This window comes from Uloborus diversus, chromosome 2, assembly GCF_026930045.1.
Source record: "Uloborus diversus isolate 005 chromosome 2, Udiv.v.3.1, whole genome shotgun sequence".
In the NCBI taxonomy this organism is placed as follows: Eukaryota; Metazoa; Arthropoda; class Arachnida; order Araneae; family Uloboridae; genus Uloborus; species Uloborus diversus.
This window is the reverse complement of record NC_072732.1, coordinates 123727905-123748696: the sequence shown is the minus strand read 5'-3', so window position 1 is coordinate 123748696 and position 20792 is coordinate 123727905. Positions and strand designations below refer to the sequence as shown.

The 20792-nt window shown below is 33.0% G+C and overlaps 1 protein-coding gene across 1 annotated transcript; it reads right to left on the bottom strand.

Moving 5' to 3' along the window:
• Positions 1-7712: 7712 nt before the first annotated feature.
• LOC129216022 (uncharacterized protein DDB_G0284459-like) lies at positions 7713-16987 on the bottom strand. The gene is made up of 3 exons (XM_054850165.1): positions 14920-16987; positions 10284-10612; positions 7713-8175 (listed from the first exon to the last, which is right to left on the bottom strand). The coding sequence occupies exons 1-3, from the start codon at positions 16985-16987 to the stop codon at positions 7897-7899; spliced, it is 2676 nt and encodes an 891-aa protein (XP_054706140.1). The 3' UTR covers positions 7713-7896.
• Between the last annotated feature and the right edge of the window lie 3805 nt (positions 16988-20792).

The following is a 20792-nucleotide window of genomic DNA, read 5'->3' as shown; positions in this document are numbered from 1 at the left end:
AGCATGTGATAATACAAGCAATTTTCAAAAGGGGATACTCATATTGTAATATTTGTAGCAAGTCAAAAATAAATTTTGGTATTATTAAATGATAAAGTTCCTGTCTGTAACATTTGAAATATTAATCGAGACCTACTAATATTCGATGCAGTTTTCTTTTGATTAAAATTTAGCTCATTTGTATTTTAAATGCTTTGTACAGTTAGACAAGTGCAAGCGGGGCAAAGTGGGTGGGGTAAAGTGAAATAGTTTAGTTCACTTACTTATTCAGTCTTTTATCAAACCACTTACAAATTCATTTATTAATTAGTTCATTTACATTTCTTCATTTAATAATTACCTTATTTATTCATTCATTCACCATTTTAGTTACTCATTTATTTTTTATCAGTCATTGATTTCTTTATTTATTTATGCGTTCGTTTATTATTTCATTTATTCATAAATTCCTTTATTTACTCATTTATTTTATCAAAAATATCTTTAATGATTGAAAAAAATATTTATTAGAAAAATATTTCATTTTTCACATTGCCCCATGAAAAAAGAATTACCACCTTTTTTTTTGGAGGTAAAAATTTACTATCAAAAATAAAAAAGAATGCTTCATGAAGGTTTATTGTAAAATACATTGTTCTTTCTTTATGTACGGTAATTTCCAGAACTATTTTGCTATTTGTGCATTTTGAATAAAGTAAGTTAACTTAACCATTTCACGCTGTCCCACATTTCCCTATTGGTAAACACATGTTTCTAATTTAAACTAAAATTTGAAAAATGACTCTTCATTTCAATTGCCCTTTAAAGCCATTTTTCAGCCATACGAAGGTTTCACCTGGTCAGCACATTAATATCACAATTGATATTTAATTTTATTATTTTCTCCCTTAAATTATTATTTTATGTTTTAAAAAAGAGAAAATAATGTTGTTAAAATGTATTTCATGGATCCATATCTCCGTCTATTTACCATACGGTAACTAGTTAGCGAAGATAATGCGTAACTCAAATCCCTCCTCTCCCCCCATGTGGAGAAAAATAGAAATGACGGGGCTATAACAAAATAAATGCTCTTCCATGTTACCAAAATATTTCCGAAAGAAAAAAGTAGGCTTTCTTGACGGGCTGATAAGAAGTTTTTTGTCTGTTCCAAAACATTTTTCGATTCATTTCTCTGCGATTTAAATGGTCGATCTCATAGAATATCAGCTTTCCATTTTTATCGAAACGAAACCTCTTCCTCTATGAGGAAACGTGACCTGACTTTCAAAGGTCCGTTCGACGACGCAAAAGCACGAGACTAGAAAAGATTTTTTAATGTTACTACTTGTGGTTCAGGTTAAGTCAACTGAAGGGTGGTGGTAGACGTAGAGATGATATTTTTTTTTCTTCTTCTAGTCAAAAACCAGTCCATCTGGCAGAGTATGCAGTTCCCCTCGTCCTGCCCATGACCCAATTATAAAAGGAGAACCAGACCTCTGCCCACAATATCGCGTGCTTTCGCGTCTTGAACCCTTCGAATAGACTCAAGTAGGAATTTCTCAATTAAGAGTGTTTCGCTTTTAGCTCTCCAAAATAGGAATTTTTCAGTTTTTCCGTTACCTTATCGCGATGACTGGCTCTAATATAACTGAAAGATGGAGAACAGACTTTTTTAAAATTTATATCTGTCTAAGAAGAGCATCCAAAGATAGTTTTTTCCGTTAAAAAAAACTCGACTGAAATAGATTTTCGTATTTTAGTAGTTATGGCTGAAATATGTGCAATATTATGTGCTTGCGCGTTTTCAACCTTCCGGATAGCCAGTGGCGTAGCTACTGTGTTTGCCGCCCGGGGTGGTACCTCAATTTGCCGCCCTTTCTTTGTGAAATAGCAAAAACATAAAACTGTCAATGGTTTTTAATTAAAACTAGAAATTTAGTTGAAGAAAAATAACACTTAATTACTTTCTATATACTTTCAAAAGAAAAAAAGGGAGGGGGATAAGGGCTTAATTTAAAACAAAAACCGCAATTTTAGTAAATTTATTAGAAAGGGCTCGTCGGGCTTGCTCCCGATTTTTTTCCAAAATTATTCTTTTTTAGTGTTTTTATGTTAACGTTAGGAGATCGATGGGCAACGAAAGAAAATTTTACGAAATTTTAAAATGTAGCTTAGGCTACTTAATAGAAGTCATGGAAATCGGGAATGGTGGGATACTTAATGCGAAAATTTTAAGCTCTGAAATAACATTTTTAGGCTATCTTTGGCAACGCAATTTCATGCATATTTTAACGCAGTTGTATAGGCGTTAGGGGAGAGAAGGGCGCTGAGGTTTCTTACTGAAATGTTTTTAAAATTGAAATCAATTTTAAGGGAATCTTTGGTGGTTTGGTTGAAAGGGGAAGGTTCCGATTCTTTCTTCGGAAATTTTTCGGCACCGAAGTCTCAAAAACGCAATTCTAGGCTGTCTTTGGTGACGTTGAGAGGTTCTCTAATGGTAATAAAAATGTTGTGAAGCCATGCGTTTTTCTCCTGAAAAATTTCCGTAGTTGACGTCAGAGTTTTGTTTTGTTTCATAATATTAGAACGAAGCGGGGGACAGAGGAATGTTTCCCTCTAAAAATCATTCTTAAAGCTGAAGTTTATTTTAGACTATCTGTCAGAAGGAAGGGTTAGCGAGCTCTCCTACTCATGCAAATTTTTAAGAAAGAAAATTTTGGGCTATCTTTGCGGACGTTAGGAAAAGGGGTGAAGAGTTCTTCCTTCGGGAAATTTTCAAAATTGAAGTTTTCCAAACGCAGTTTTAATCTTTGGAGACGTTAGGTGAGAGGGGGAGGGTGCTTAAGATATCTTTGTCAGAAAAATTCCAAAAATTGAAGTCTTAAAAACGTATTTTAGGCCATATTTGATCACGTTAGAAAATCAAGGGCAGTCAGGGTTCAAATGCTGTTTTTACAAATTGATATTGAAGCATCGAAGCTTTAAGAACGTAATTTTAAGCTAGATGTTGAAACTTTACAAGAGAGGGTGGGAGTTAACTTCAGGAAAGTTTTCAGAGTTAAAGATATTGTTTTTTTTTTTTTTTTTTTTTTTGGCTGTGTTTGATACGTTAGAGGAAACAGCAGTGTTATGGGCTCTGCCCAGAAATTTTTCAACATTGAGGTCTAAAAACGTATTTCTGAACTATCTTTATCACTTATACTTCGTTTGAAGAACAGAATTCTTGTAAAGAGTGGGAAATCAAAGCAAACTCTGACACATATAAAGTGTGATGAGCAATAAAATGTTTCGTGTAACATTTTATACCTCCTCCTCTTTTTCTTACTCTTGTCACCATTTTTCTGAAGTAAAAAAAGGGATAAGTTTTTGTTTCACGAGCAGGCTTTCAAGAAACTCCCACAAAACCCTGCATTAGATTTTTCTTATAACGAAAATTGGAAAAGTTCATTGTTTTCGTCTTTCTGAAGTAACCTCTACAGTCCAAATAACAATTTTTTTAAAAAAAGTACTATACATGTTTCATAATGCACTCAAAAGGACAAAATAACTTTTCTGGGTCAGAATGGAATATTTAAGTATTCCTTCAGTTTTCAGTTCTTCCAATAAAATGACACCACAAACAAAGAAAAGTGCGGCTCAAGTCAGGTAGAGAATTTTTTATTATTTAGACACACGGCAGTGTGTCAGCCAAGTTCGGAAATCAGGCGACACATCTGCCAGTGTGTATCTTACACGAACCATTTCAAGCAACTTTTGACTCCCTCATTTCTCAAAAACTATTAAATCTACGTGCTTGCAATTTTGTATGTCTAATAAAGCTGCCTAGCAGATCTATAATCCTAAATTTCATGAATGTATCTCTTATAGTTATGGAATTATTGCTATCTGAAAAGTGTCATTTTTTACACTGACTCACTCACTCATCAAAGTGTTTGCGAACTTCCAAGTGTCTCACACACTTGAAATTTGGCATAAAGATAGATTTTCATGCATATGTAAAGGGAAAAATCTAAAAAGTCAAAAAACTACATTAAAATAGCAAAAAAAATGTGCTATTTTTTATGAGCATCATAGCGTAATCACTTCACCGCGCGATTTGCAAAATATTTCGCCAAATAAATCAAAACAAATGGGCTCGTCAAACGCTGCCAAAAACAAGGTTGTTGAAGTTTTAAATTACCAATTTCATTTCTAACCAAAATGGGGCTTGAAACAATACTTTAAGTTCCGCTAAAATGAAAAATGATCCATCAAATAATTTAAATGGCAAATCCAGAGCTAAGCCTTTAAAATCAAAAACAACCGGCTTAAAATTTTATAAAAACTTTAGATCTCAATTAAATGTAAAATTTTACAGGAGGAGCAAAAATGGCAGCAATAACTTCAACAATTGAGAAATATTTTCGCAAATTCTGCATATTTTACGATCTACGTTATGATAATCCCTCCGAACAATAAAGAAACTCCAGACAGATTTGGAGATGAGTCTTAGCAATTTTCCTAATTTTCGACAAATTTGAGGAAGCCAAAGACCAAGAGCTAATGTATGTTGGCCTTGCTGATAAATGGGAAAACAAATGATTATTGCCCAAAATTGGCGATCGTGCCAAGTCCCCAGTTATCAAAATATCTTCATAACTTCTAATAAAAAGAAACCGCAAACCAGTGCACCATAACAGCAGGAATAAAAAATGGAAATCATATATTTCTAATATACGCTTTTGCATTTATAACTGTCTAAATTAGAACATAACCTTTGGTTTAGCTTTTCAAAAAGTAATGATATCCCAACAAAACATAAATGTGAAAAAGAAGCCAAGTTCGGTTGAAATGAGGTGCGGAAAAGACGGTGTCACCGACAAAAAAAGTTCAGATCTAAACAGTTACCAAGTTCCATAGCAGTTCCTCATAGAAGTTGGATTTTCCCATGTTCTTCAATTCATTTAGAAAATAATTTTTTACTTTCTTTGATATTGGATTTAAAACTTGGCAAGTTTGAAAAAAAAAAATTAAGAAAAAAAATAATGATGACTAAAATTTGCCGCAAGTTTAAAATCCATTATTAAAGCAAGGAAAAAATTGTTTTCTAAATGAATTGAAGAACATGGGAAAATCCAACTTCTATGAGGAACTGCTATGGAACTTGGTAACTGTTTAGATCTGAACTTTTTTTGTCGGTGACACCGTCTTTCCTGCACCTCATTTCAACCGAACTTGGCTTCTTTTTCACATTTATGTTTTGTTGGGATTATCAAGCTTTCAATCATAAATTTGAGTGTTGAAACACGCCTATTTGTCTGGGAAATTTTGTTTTGAAATGACTTGAGCCGCACTTTTCTTCGTTTGTGGTGTCACTTTCTTAGAATAGTTGAAAACTTCAGGAATAATTAACCTGTCCATTATGCCCCAGAAAATTTATTTTGCCTTTTTGAGTGCTTCAAGAAGAGGTTTTCTTTTTGCCTGCAGAAACGGATTGAAACCATAATTTCCTTATTTGAAAAATAAATTTTTTTCCCACATCAAAAGGGTCAATTTGCCGCCCCTAGAAAAGTGCCGCCCGGGGCGGACCGCCCCCTCCGCCTCCCCTTAGCTACGCCACTGCGGATAGCTTTAACTAAAGTCGGAATTTTCAAATTAAGAAGTTTTCTTCCAATTCTTCAGGATAGGAATTTTTCGTAGTTCTTTCGTTACCTTATCACGATGACTGACACTAATGTAACTGTTAGAAGGATAAAAGTCTTTTTTAATTTATATATGTCAAAGAGGAACATCCAAAGATAGTTTTTTTTTCATTAAAAAAGCGAAACTTAAATAGATTTTTGTATTTTAATAGTTATTGACAAAATATGTACAACATTATATGTGCTTGCGCGTCTTGAACCCTCCGGATAGCTCTAATTAAAGTCGGAATTTTCCAATTATGAGTTTCGCTTCCGATTCTCCAAAATAGAACCTATTCGCTGTTTTACCGTTACCTTATCGTGATGATCTGCTCTAATATAACCGGAGAAAATTATTTTTTTATATATAGCTGTCTAAGAGAAGCATCGGTAGATAGATTTTTCATTAAAAAAACTAAACTAAAAATAGCATATTTTTTTACTTTAATAGTTATGGCAAAATATGTTCAATATCGCGTACTTTCGCGCCTTGAGCACTTCGGAGGATTTTACTTAAAGTGGGAACTTTCAATTAAGAGTGTTTCGCTTTTGATTCTCAAAAACAGGAGTTTTTGTAATACTTTCAATTAACCATATCACAATTAGTCTAATACGGCTGCAGGATGCGAAAAATTACTAATTAAATCCAATATATGTCTAAAAAGAGCATCCAAAAATTTTTTTTTTCCTTTAAAATAGTTAAATTGAAATGGAAGTTTTATTTTAATAGTTTTTGACAAAATATATAAATATATGCAGACTAACATATAATTGCAAAAAATTATGCTAATAGAGCTTCGTATTCCTGATGTTCCTTGATGTAATTCCCATTCCATTAAAGAAAAGGGCAACTTTTCAGTAATTGTGTTGCTTTATACAAAAAGTAAAGTTTGCCTAAAATATTAGAGATAAAAATTTTTGAAGTTTTTTCTTTTTTTCTTTTCTTTTCGTTCTTTCTTTCTTCCCTTTTTTTTTCAAATAAGATTTCTTATTGATTTTACTTATCATAGTTTGATTTTTTTTCCTCCCATTGACTTTGCGACTGGTCGATATCAAGTTGCATGATTCATTGCATTATGAGACGAGAGGACCTTAGGTGCGATAAGCTTCAGTTTGATTGAAAGAGCATTTCATACAATGAAGAAATGAATTTAAAAAAATGCTGCTCGCTTTTCTTATCAATTCCATATCAATTTCTTCCACTTTTTCGGAATTCAAAACGTTAAAGCATGAAATCAAAATCTTTTAAGAGCAATGGTTCTTTTGAAACGTTTGGAATAAATAAAATGGAAAAAATGTATATTTACACTCAAACCTGTTTTTGTGCGATTTTTTGTACGATTTTTTTTTTTTTTTGGTTCTGTATATGAAAATTTCAATTAGATTGGGACTCAGTTGACGAAATTATTTTTAAAACGAGTGCGAGGTAGTATCTTCAAGTGACGACACAAGCACCACGATGGGAAGTCACTGTGATGACCTCCCAAAAAAATTCTTTATTCGGGAAATTGTGTCCGTCTACTCGGCAAAATTATCATCACTTGGTTTTCTTTAATTTATTTTAAAGATAAGCAATTCCTAGTTATTTTGTAAGTTTTTGGGTTATTTTCTACGTGAGGCTTTTAATGCGGTCCCTATACACCGCATAAAAAAAAAAAAAACTGCGTTGCGAAAAAAAACTTTTTATAACTACTCGTGAAGTTTCGAACAATTTTTTAATGCGATTTCTTTTATGTGATCCGTATCCACCGAATAAAACCATGTTTGGATGTATAAGAATAGTTGTAAGATTTATAAGAGAAATTTATTTGCTTTAACTTGCGCTTGAACATTTAAAACAGTGTTAAAATATTTTTGTTATTAAGTTTAATTTACACAAGGGTGCCCACCTGGGGGGGGGGGAGGGGGTCATGGCGCAGACTGCGCCATTGAAATTTTTAGGGGGGTGTTTTGGCGGGTATTTTTCTCATTTTTGGAGGGTGCTCTTGCTTTTGAGAGGGGAGTCTTAGTGATATTTGGGGAGGGGGTGCGCCCTTGCTCTTAGGGGCTCTCTTGATTTACAGGATTTATTTTTGCATAATTTTGAGATTTTTTCAAGGTCAAAGTTAAAGTTTCTTTAATAGTTCTTGTATAAAACATTTAAGGGATTCATTTTCATTTCTTTTCGTAAATTATTTCAAAAACGGAGACTTTAAAATATTCCAATGATAGCTGTAGAGTAAAAGTACTGAATATAGAGTACTTTTTGTTTTTCTCACTTACCTGTCACAGTCGAAGATGAATTTACATCCAGAACCCTGTTTCTCCCTCGGTTTTGATTTAGAGTTTGCTGACCTATTCGATTTCCAGCGATCTTTCCAAGTCCGGGTCGACTAGGTGATGTTATTCGCAAATCGCTGTGACTGAAGCTTTTTGGAGCTGAGGTCAGGGGTCTAGGGGGTGGAGGGCCCTTCTGCATGCCCCTTCCCTTGATATTCGGAGGTGGAGGAGGAGGTTGCGAAGGCCTGGGTATCGTTGAAGTTCTTGAAGTAACCTGTAAATGTCAATTCAAAAGATTTGAAAAGGGATAAAGGCTCCATATAATGTCATAAAATGTGGAAATTAAAATTCAGTTCAATTAAGAAAATATATTTTAATGTTATTTTATAAAAAAAATGTAAATGCTTTGCTCAAAACTTTAATTACGATCTAACCGCAGTTTCTAAATTTTTCCTCTCATATTTTTACTTGTTTCTCAAACATTAAATAAATAATATAAATCAAATACAATAAAATAAAAATTTTAGATACCGTCAAGTGAGACAATTTTATAAAAAGTACATCCTTGTCGGTGTTTGAAAATGATGATATCATACGTTCTTCTAAGTTCTAAAACGAGTGCTTTCATTGCACGAAGACACTACTGCATTTATTAGCTGGTTTTGGAACTCAGCAGAGCGGTAAATATTTTCGTTTCAAAAACCGGCACCCCTTCCCACTCATGGGGGCACATGGCAAAAATGTACCGGTTGACGGTATATTGAATTAATAAATTGATAAATAAATAACAAAATAAAATCATGTAAAATAAAAAATAAAATCGAACAACACCTAATATTGTAGAAGTTTCGTGCAAATATCTTTCGGGAAAGAAGATTGTTTCATGAACGATTGAATTTTAGTCCTAAAAAGGAGGGAAAACAAGTAATAGAAAATATAGAATAAAATTGATTTTATTTTTTTCATAAAATTGGTTGTTTAACAATCGAAGTTCATCAAAATTGGTTATTAAAGTAAAGAATTTTTTTTTATAATTACTGACAGAAAAAATAAGCAGGAACGAAGTAGGAAGAACATATAAGCTGATGTTAACGCACTTTAAGAATTTAAGAAATATTACCAAAGCGCTGACTTAGTAAATAATGGCTGAATTAAAAAAAAAAAAAAAATCTGTAATACGCATCATAGTAGGAATTTTGATGCTGATTACAGAGCTGATGTCATAATGATTTCGGTAAAAACTATCCATATTTTTTTCTTTTTGAATATTAGCTGGTAAGCATTCAAAGCGCAGGGTAGAAAGGATTGACTAGTACGAAAATTTAACTATCTCGGAAGAAAATGAGTTGAAGAGAAATGAGTTGAGAAGAATATAGCAGCTTCGCTTGCCTAATTTTAGTAGTAGCATCAAAATGAAAATGTTTCTGCTTTGGTTCAAATTGCTCTAAAATAATAAAAGCACTGTTATTTTTTATTTATTATTATTACTTTTTTTGAATTTGCCCACACATTGGTGTTGTGGTTAGGCTTTCTGGCCTCTTTCACTCAAAGGCACAGGTTCGAATCTATCACCCATTTGGTGGACTTTCAAGAAGCCGAAAACTAATAGCGCTCATATCATATGATTATGCGGCATGTAAAAGATGCCCCGAGTATTCGTTTGACCTTGAGTACTCTAGGTAAAATTAAATTCCAAATGCTGTTTTGCATCGAAGCGTGTCCAGGTCCTTCTATCTGGTGGGGATACTGGACGTCAAAATTCTCGCATTTATAGCATCAGCCGATAATCAGGGATGCCCATCCTTTACAAGTTCAATGGCGCAAATTATCTCTTTAAGTTTTTTTCAACACTCTTTCCCTTTTTTATTTTTGAAATCTCTTATTTATTTTATTTACTTTTTAAAATGTTTTTTGTTTATTTTTTTATTTATAGTTCTCTTTTATTCATTTTAATTACTTTTTTAAACATTATTTATTTATTTACTTTTAATTATTATTATTATTATTATATTAGAAAAGTTCTGTGCTACGCCGATGACACACACACACACACACAAACAAGCACACACACAACTAAATAAAAAAAAATGAAATAAACATAAATAGAATGAAATAAAATAAAATAAAATAAAATAAATAACTTGAAATTAAAAATAAATCAATAAATACATTCAAATAAATCAATTTAAAAATATTAATAAATCTCCCCCAAAAACTGTAGACACCCTTTTGCCACATGAAAGAATAGATGCTAAATCAGAGGATCGCATTAGGTCTACAAAATGTAAAGCCACTAGAGCAGCTCCATTTAAAAGAAAAAAAAGAAGAAAGATTTTTTAAAATTTATTCATCAACCATGAGAGATTAAAAATGATACTTCACCTTAACTTCAACTTTATTAAGAGCATTCTTTCCAGGGCTTGGAGTCCTCGAACCACTCACATTCTTATCCGCCTCCTTCTTGGAGTTTAAGTAGTCCTCGACAGTCTGGAAGCCCTCATCATTCTTCTTCCGTATGTCCGAATCCTCAGGACTTTTCGGATCAGTGGTGAAGTTCTCCCGAGCCTCTTCCCACTCTTCATCAGAAGAGGAGAGAGTCGGGTGCTGGATTTGTTCCACGGCTAAGGACTCGTTGCTCAGCGACTTGAACTGCACGCGCTTCTTTTTCTGAACTTCTGGCAGGTTGCTGAGGAAGACTTTAGAGCTGTAGCCTGAAGGGAGCAATATGTTTCAAAATTAGTAGGAACATGGGGCAAAGAGAAATATTTACTTTGCTTTTAGCTCCATCTGGCATTATTTTAAGTATGCAGTACCATATGTAATCTATTCCAGTCAGGAAAAAAATGCCACCGAAGATTAACGAATATGATAATACAAACAATTTTTAAAAATTGACACTCTTATTGTAATATTTTGTCGCAAGTAGAGATAAAACAGTCGGGGAAAAAAAACGGAAAATTTCTGGAAAAAACGGGAAAAAAAACGTTTTGTTTTCCTGTAGGGTTTTTTTCTCCTCCGGAAAAATTGAAAAAATGAATTTTTTCAACTTTTTAGGAAATTTTAATTGAAATTTTCAGCACAAAGTGATTAGAAATTTCTCATACTTAAACTCTGATGCAATTTCCTCCCCCCACCCCCTCCTTGTATGTTGAAACACTGTCTAACTTTGATAATGAAAGTTGTTGTATGATAATATAGTTTGCATATAGATAAAAAAAAACATTTAATGCTTTTTCAAAAAAAAAAAAAACTATATCCTTAGAGAAGAATTCATTTTCCTTCTTCATAAAACAAACAATCATAACTTTGATCACAGAAGTATGTTTCTGCTGGCTGTGCGAACTAAATGTACAGAGTGCGGCAAAAAAACCCGGGCAAGCAATTTTCCATGAATTTTATTAAAAATAAATAAATTAACAAAACACATGAAATAATGATATGAGAAGACCTTTAGCAATCAATAAAATAAATGGTTTCTAACTGGCCGCCTATTGAAGCAATAAAGAGGTGCAATTGCTTATTGAAATTTTCATTCAAGGGCCGCAAGTCATTTAATCAATCCTATTCTCTATAAAAGCAATTGGTTTAGAGAGTTCAAACTTACGTGTAGTTTATACAGTAGATCTTTGACTCTAAAATAAATCATACAATGTAATAAAAGGGATTGAGGTATAACGAGTAGAGCGTCCACTCTGAAGATGATATGTCAAAAACACTGAGCCTTGCACCACTCTTGTCTTTTTTACCGTATGAACTGGTGTGAAGTCAAATTGAAATGTCTTGTCTACATTGCAGTGCTGAAGTGCTCTTAGGTTCACAAAAGTACAACAGCTTCTAAACTGTCATTCTGGTACACGTTTTGTTTCATTTTATGGTCCGCATCCACAAAAAACCAGAGATTATTCGTCGCTTGTGCTGATTCTATCACAGACAAATCCTGACTTCGGATTTTGGCGACGTTTAACATGTTCTAAGGTGCTTGGAGTATCTACAGACCAAATCATATTGTTATGGGGGTTATGAGCTGGTTGAACGGTAAATCAGTGAAAGGTATCTCATCCAGCGTGGACTTGCATTTCGTCTCAAACATTTCTGGCCTCTTTGGAATCATACGAATGCCTGAACTTTTGGATCTCGTAAAACTTCTGCTTGAGCTGTTTTTGCCCTTAGTCTTACTTATCGGTCACAAATTCCCATCTTACGAACGACTTCTCTTGTGGAAACCCATGGATTTCATTGAACTCACTTTTGGATGAACTGTCGATTAACTTAAGTGTTCACTGTTAGTTTTTGTACACTTTCCGGGCATGGACTATCATTTCCAAACCACTTGAAGTGGCATACCACACCAAATACTGTTTTCCGAGGCACAACAAGCAAACGAACTTTCGTTCTACTTGGTTAAAAAAATTTAAAATAGTAGGTCTTTTGCTTAAAATCGTAAAAAAAAAAGCGAAAAATAATACATAACTAGGAGATAACTTGCAAATTATTTTCTAATAAAGTAAGAAACGAAAATAAATAAGACACTCATTAAAATGAAATTACTTTACTTCCATTCGATGATTGTAATCTTTGTCCTTTTTTTTTTTTTTGCTGCACCCTGTATAGTGCCGTCCTAACCACAAAAGTGGAATCTGCAGTTAAGTTCAAGCTGAGAAATTGTGTTTTAAAGTTTGGCTCTTCCTTATAATTTGATTCAGATGTCATTTTTTTTTTTCAGAATTAAAAAAAAAAAAAGTTCTTGATCAAATGACCTAAAACATTTTATTTATTAAGTAAAATACGAAATAGAAAGAAACTTGTTTATAATAACTCAGGTTTGTTCAAAAATGCAGGTATGACTACTTTTACTACTGTGCTTAGCTCGGCCGTATGAATGAACTGAAACACCAGTTTAAGTTTTGGTTCACCTTTAGAAACCATTACGCAGTTTTGGTTTAGGGTTTCTGTTGGAAAGAAAAAGAAAAACCAATTTAGTTTTGCTTTGAACTTAGACTGGATTGGAAAAAATCAAAACTCAATAGCTTTCAGTTTCAGATAGTAAAGTTACATTGTAAAAAAGGGAAATCATACTTATTTTTCTTTCAAACAATATTATTCATGCTTGAAAGTCAAAAATTACAATTATTATTTCAAGTTTCAAGGCAATCTAAAAATGTCATTGTTATGATTAGACACACCATACCCAATATTATTGGTTGAACGACGAATTGACTTAGTTCTGGTGCTCGACCAAGAAAGCTCTCTTATAAAAAAAAAAAAAATCTAATTAAAGTTACCTTTATGTGCTTTTCTGTCAAGCAGAAAAAGATTTGTGGATTGCATAGATTGTTTAATACTTAACTCTTTATATGCTCCAAAAAACAGAGCTATTAAGAAAAACTCTATCTTTATTCATAAAAAAGTCAATTTTTTTCCCGTTTTTTCCAATTTTTCCCGAAAAAACCAGGTAAAAAACCGTTTTTTTTCACCACTTAAAAATTTCTGGAAATTTTACATCTCTAGTCGTAAGTCAAAAATTATTTTTGTTACTTTAAAATGATTAACTTCTTGTTATTAACATTTTAAATATTAATTGAGGTCTCCTAATAATCAATGCTGTATTAATTTAGTTAATTTTTTGTTAATTTGTATTTCAAATAAATTGTACAATTAGTCAAGTACACGCGGGGCAAAGTGAAATAGTTTGTTTCATTTACTCACTCAATCGTTTTATATAAATCACTTACAGTTTCATTTATTAATTAATTCATAAACATTCCTTCATTTAATAATTCACTTATTTTCTTATTCATTCCTTCTTTTACTCGCTCGTTTATTTTTCCTTATATATTGATTGATTTATTCATTTAACCTTTTATTTACTCATTCTTTTGATCAAAAGCATGTTTTATAACTGAATAGAAATTATTTCATTAGAAAATATTTTATTTTTCACTTGGCCCCATAAAAAAAAATAAGGGAAAATTTTCCACTTTTTTTTTTTTTTTTTGAATACTCAAATTTACTGCCAAAAATAAAAAATATTGTTTCAACGCAAGTTTTATTATAAAATACAATGTTCTTTATGCATTGTAATTTTCAAAACAAATTTCCGATTTGTTCATTTTGTAAAAGCTCAGTCATCTTAACCATTTCACTTTGCCCCACATTCCCCTACTTTTGGTAGCCCGACGGGGATATCATGCTTGAAAATTAGTATTTTTGGTAGCCCGAGAAAGATCTGTTTGAAAATCATTGTTTTTGGTAGCCTGGGAAATATCATGCATGAATGGCATTTCCGATAGCCAAAAAAAAAAAAAAAATGTATTATGCTTGGAAATCATGAAAGGAATATCACGCCAGAAAACTAGCATTTTGAATTGCCTGAAACGAAAAATATCTGTGTTTGAAAATAATAGTATTTCTGATAGCCGGAACACAATATCATACTTCAATGACCTTTTAATGACCTGAAGAAGAAAGATGGTTTTTTTTTTTTTTTGGAAATAAGCATTTTAGAGAGTCTTGCAATAAGTTGTTTTAATGAGCATTTACGACGAATTATCTAATCTCCATGCTTAGTCAAAGAGCAATGAAGAGTTAAAATTGTCATTTTAAAAGTTAGAACAAATATAAAAAATGCATTAGTATTAAAAAAAAATTCCGAGGTATATACATTTTTTAAATTATGTATAATGGTAGATATTTTATTGTTGTTGGATAAATATCATGATTAGAAAGTAAATCATTGTAAAAAAGTTTTGTTGTAGGTTTATTGATATATTAGACGGTGTCTTTTTGAGTTTTACGATAAATACAGAAGATAAAAGTAAAATTATAGAATAAGCGGTTCTATGCCCGGGGTGGAGCATGAGTGAAAGTTATCATACAAATGAATAATTTATAAAGAAAGATAATAGCAATAATAAGGCATGAATAGTGGTATTGTAATGCATCGAAAAAATCAGTATTCTGCGTTAAAAAAAAGTAATGCAGAGGAAATTTCTCAATAGCATTTAAAAATTTCACTTACCTGGAGAGTTCGTATCACTGCTGTTTGTAGGAGAATGGTTGCTTTCCCCTGTCTTTTTTAAAATTGATTTCACCTCTGCGTAAGGGTTATGAGAGTTCACTTTCAGGGGCTGTTTTGGTTTTATTTCGTTCTTCTTCAGGATAGGTTGGTTGCTTTTAAGCTTTTCTGATAGTTCAGATGCTATAGATGAGCTAAGGGAATTCCCAACAAAAGAAGTTGCTTTCTTTCTGGTCAATGTGGCATCTTCTTCGGTCGTAGAAGTCGAATCTGTAGCTGGCTTTGTTTTCAGAATTGAAAAGTTTGCTGGTGGAGGCGGTGGGGGTGGGGGTGGTGGAGGTGGTGGCGGTGAAACAGACGTAGAGACATTCGGTGGGGGAACTGGTGTACAAGAGACTTTTCCTCTACTTCTTAATGTACCACCTTCACTGGCTAGAGATAGCATAGAAGTAGCTTTACGAATCGTAGAAAATCTTGGAGACTCTGGCTCATAACCTTGATTTTCAGCTACTGAACCACGCGATGAAAAATCTAAGCTGTTTATGCAGCCACCACTGGAGAACTTCCGTAAATTTGGAGAATCAGTAGCGGCGTATATTCTGTCTTTGAAAGGAACAGAAACAGAATCATGAAACTCTTTGTCATCATCATAATCTGGTTCTGGCAGTGAATAAATTCCATCATCTGAAAGAGAACTGTTACTCCAACTGCTAGTTCGTGAATCTACGGAGTTAGTTTTAGAACCTTCTGAGTACAAAGATGAATTTTGAGAACCTCCATTATTATCAGCAGGATGGAAAACTTTCATACCATGACCGCCAATTCGAAGACTTGATGTTTGAGAATAAATTCCACTTTCGCTCTCTGAGCTGACAGGGCTCGGAGATTTATTAATTTGTTTCACTAATTTATCATTAGTAGATAACGAATTATGTTTATCTTTTTGAAACTTTTCGTTTGCCACAGGAGCATTATTATTAGAGTTTTTCTTTTCTAAAATATTATCACTTAAATCATCATCTAAATCACTTTCGGCGTTTTCGGATGTGTTTTCCTTTAAATAACTCTTAACTAAATCATACGCAGTAACATCACATTCTAGAATAGATTTTCTTGAAGCTATTGAACTGAAGGGATCTTTTTTGCATTTTTCTATTGACTGGGCGAATTTTGATTGAGGCGACGAAGATTTTGGAGTGTAACTCACGATTTGGGACGACGGTGGTGCGGGGGCTCTATATTTCCCATTTCTACTAAGGGTATCATAAATGTTCTCATGTTTGCGGCGATTTCCCCCAAACAGCGAATCAGAATGTGGCTGTTCTTCATGAACTGCATAGAGATCAACTTTGTCAGGAAGAATCGACTTCCTTCTTTGCGGTGGTGGCGGAGCTACGCCGTGAGAGGATCTAACACTTGAAAACCCACAGTTGCATTTTGACGACTTCAATGAACCTAAATTCAATGTTCCAAACGGACCTGATTTCTTTTTATGACACTTGCAAATAGTTGTCCTAAATGACGGTTCGTCACTCAAAGAAATTGCTTTTGTCTTACTAGTTAAAGAGTTACCTGGAATGTTATTAATTTTATTTAATTGATTATTTTTACTATTTTTCAGATCAACATCAGTATTGTTGTTGTTGTTGTTGTACGTTTCCCAAGGATACGTCACTAATCCGCGGTTTCTTGGGCCCACACTTCTAACAGATGTATGCTTTAGGTCAGAGGCTGAAAACGATGGTGTATACGATAATGATGAATCATAGTCTCTATATAGTCCTCCAGAAGACAATGCCGAAACTGACCCAAATTTATACTTATTATGTTTGGACAAAGTCCCATTGCCGGCAGGCAAGACATCGTCAGTTTTGCTTTTGCTCTTTCTCCAAGGTAAAAAACTAAAAGATTTTTTACTTCTTCCGCTATTTGCAAAAGCATCTAAGTCCAGCTGTGGTCTTACTTTTCCAGATGGATTATTTCTCACAGTTCCATAAAGATTCTGGTAAGCATAGGTCTCGGGAGTTGGCCGAACATACAGGGGCCGCCCTTGATGGCGGAACCCTTCCATCTTCTTCCGAATACCTATAAGAGAAGAATAATTAACACATATTGGAAAACTTCAAATGAAAAAGGTCACATAAAAGAAGAATGTTTTATTACTCAACGTTAAAAGATCCAATTATGTGTTTTGAATCTTAATCAGCTAACTTGTAAGAAAACATCCTTTTTATTTTTGAATTAATACACTTCGCGTTTGAGACAAACTCAGAGTTATACGAATTTTTACTGGAAACTTTCATTTATCAGACTCATTCATTTTCTTCCTTTTACCAAAAGATAGCAAATTGAAAAGGTTCTAAACTGAGCAAATGAACATTTAGATCACCAATTTTTTATGCCTCCGAAATACTACAAAACTTGCTAAATTGATTTGTTTTTTGGTCACTATCTACTTATCTACATTATGTAATATTTTAAATATCTAAAACTAGAAGAAAAGATCTTTCGGATGAAAATATAACCGTTACGATATTGCAATAATAGGTATTTTTAAAAATATCGAAATGGATAACTGCATGATAAATTAATGTAACTATGTTACCAAGAAGTGAAATCCCACAAATCCTTCAATATTTTATAGTAATAAACGAGCAAAAAATATCAAAATAAGTCTTTCAGTGTCTCAGTGTCAGACACAAGCATAAACCTGTAAACTTTAGTCAGATAAGTCAACACGCATGTGATGTAGGTTCAACCTCCCCATCAGTAAACATACCTATATTCCGCTGTCCGTCTCGCTGAATTTCATTAAAATGTAAAAATGTTAAACGCACTTTATTCGCAATTTAAAAAAATATTTTGCAAGACAAGGTACAAGGTTTTTCCAATAATAGTAAAAAGATTTTTTACAGTAATAGAAATTTTGTCTTTAAGAAAGCAGAAAACAAAAATCGTCTTCGAAAGAATCAATTTTTAATCTTTCATGGTTTGTCTATCAAAAACGGATTTTTTTGAGGCACAAATGCGTTAGAATTATTTTAGAAAGAGCTCTCATTTGCTGCTTTTTTATTTTTTATAATAAATTAAAATCATTCGTAATAGATTTTCACATTTTCAAGAAATACAATATTTTTACAATTACTCGAAACCACATCTGGCAATTTTGAAAGATTCGGTTCTTAATTTCCATCGCCTGAACTTCTTCCCGCCGAACAAAGGCGTCCCAAGTTCCAGTGTTAATGATAAAAGTCAAAGACTTCACGTGCCACGCTCCAGAAGCAATTCATGCGATCGCCAAAAGTTTATACTTGAAATGTCCTTTTCGTTTATTTATTTGTTTATTTAGTAATTGCGATGATCGTGAGATTTACAATGTTTCTCTCGGAAGCTCTGAAGTGTGATGATCGCTTTCAGATGATCATGTGAAAGAAGAGAAACTCATGCTCTGGAACTGTAACATCAAACGTTAAGCCGAAAGAAAGAAAGCAAACAGAGAAGATAGAGCAAGAGATTTTTTTTATATTCAAAACGTAATGTTAAGATTTTTTTATGCAGTTGATTCACTTTCGTATGACTTCAGTTTTTAAGAAATTTTTCTGCATTAATAATGTATTTTAGAGTATATTATTTAATTTCTGAATTGAAAGTACTCTGAGATAAAGATAGCCTAATCGTTACTGTAATTCTATTACATTTATTACTTTTCCTTATTTTAAAGACTTCTATACGTTTATTACTTTCCTTACGTAAAAGTTGACACTTATTAGCAATAGAGGCACTTTCAACAATGTAGTCCTTTTTATAATGATTTTTTTTTTTTTTTTGAAAAGTAAGTTAGTGCTTGTTAAGAATTTCTTATAAAGGCGTAACTTGAAAAAAAATCACGTTTTATTATGTTATATTGTTTAGAAGTTGACATTTATTAACAATGGAAACACTTTCAGTAATGTAGCTCTTTCTACTAGCTCTTTTTTTTCTTTTGAAAAGGAAGTATTTTTAGTGCGTTCCCCAAGAATGGCCGTTATAGTCTCAATCGCTAGGAATTTCTTATGAAGGCATGACTTGGGAAAGAAAAAAATCACGCTTTTTCCAAATCTTCCCTCAAACTGCACTTAACTTGAAGTAACCAGGGGTACCCCAAACATTAATTTTTGGGAACGTGGAAATCCTCAGTTTGCTGAACGGAACTTATAATGAAAAGGAATTTTCGGACATTTAGATACTGGAATTATGCTTCCAAGTTTGCCGAATCGTCAGACAAATTTTCCGAATGATAAATTTTTCGGAAGGTCACAGTGACCTCTCTTGAACTCCCACCCGGGTGCCCCTGGATGTAACTTGTACGTTATACATTTAGTAAAATACTAGCTGCGTTGCCCGACTTTGCTCAGTTCACCTTGAAAATAAAAATGGTGTGAAGTGACGAGGGGGGGGGGCTATATTCAACAATCAGGCTTAAATAAATAAATTTAAAAAAATGCAAAATTCCTCTCCCAATCAATACCGACAGATGTTAAAATACTTTTAGGAAATTAAATCGAGAAAGATGGATTTAAAAAGCGTAACCATGGAAACACAAAATAAAATAGGTTTAAGGAATTAAAATGCGAAAGAAAATGGTTAACAATTTGAATGAAAATGAGATTTTTTGAACTTAATTTTAAAAGGCTTGTAACTTTTTTTTTCCCCTTTCGAGATAGAAGCTTAATTTTTCGACCAAATGTCGAGATGGATCTGGAGTAAAAAATATCGCTTTTTCCAATGGTGTCAAAAGGAGAACTGTGGGACAATTCCTTCACGTTTTATTGATAGATTTAATGAAGAGAGTAGTGCCTAAATTTCTGCTAAGCCTAAAAAAATTCGACCTAAAAACGCAAATAACTCCCGCCGTAATAAAGTTAGAGCATTGGAACAAATTGCGTGGAACGCGGAAAATTCTACCCTTTCTAACGATGCGTAATATTAATACGTGCAAGTAATTTTTCACCCCCATATTTGGGAATTTATGTGAAAATTAGATCTAAATTGGAATAAAAAAGAACTACTCGTTGAATTTTTTTCGAACCGATCCGCAAACTCTTCCGGAGCTAAAAGAAAGATTCTGTGAAAATTTCAGCGAAATCGGCCGGGTAGTTCTCGAGTTTTGCGCGTTCACAGAAACAGACTCTTTTTGGAGACTTCATTTTATACTATGTAGAGATATGTTGGACCATTTCACGAGAAGGCAAACAGTTTGTCTTGTACGTGACAGATATCTATTTAATTTTGAAGTGCGTAATTAGCTCATTTTTTTTTTCCTAACAAATCACACGCGTATATTACATTTTAAAAAAATTACTTACGACGCGAAACATGGAGCTATCACCTGTGGGACAAAATGTCTGAATTTCCGTGGAATGGCCCACTATTTGTCTCTTTTTAAAACTAAAAACTTAACAGGAAAGCAAAAAATATGTTGAATAAATTTGCAACAACAAATTCGAAGTCTATGTCGCTATAATCATGAACTCTAAAGCTGATGTCCAGAAATGTGTCCCATACGTGACAGGTAAACTTCAATAAAAAATACAAACTGAAAAAGAAGTTCAGAAAAACATTTTTTCGCTTAAAAACCATATTAGTCAATTACTTTCTCTAGGTCAACAAAGTTTTAACTCTCAGCCCTTTTTAATTTGTATTGATGCAAAATTATAAGGAAAATTTTGTCCAAATGGTCGCGCCCGTAACCGTGGAGTTACACCGTAGAACATGCAATTTTACATGACTGATTAATAAGCTTAACCGAATCAAAGTCTTTAAGCAAGTCTAATGCATTCCATTAAGTACGTAATCAATTGAATATGTCTTTTTTGAAGAAGCAGTAATTGATTTAT

Bases quoted from the DNA above. Each gene is read 5' to 3' on its own strand.
- LOC129216022 (XM_054850165.1), bottom strand. From the start codon at position 16,987: ATGGAAGGGTTCCGCCATCAAGGGCGGCCCCTGTATGTTCGGCCAACT. The intron at 10,613-14,919 runs GTAAGTGAAATT...TGCTCCCTTCAG, and splicing joins CAGTGATACGAACTCTCCAG to GCTACAGCTCTAAAGTCTTC. The intron at 8,176-10,283 runs GTGAAGTATCAT...TGACATTTACAG, and splicing joins TTAATAAAGTTGAAGTTAAG to GTTACTTCAAGAACTTCAAC.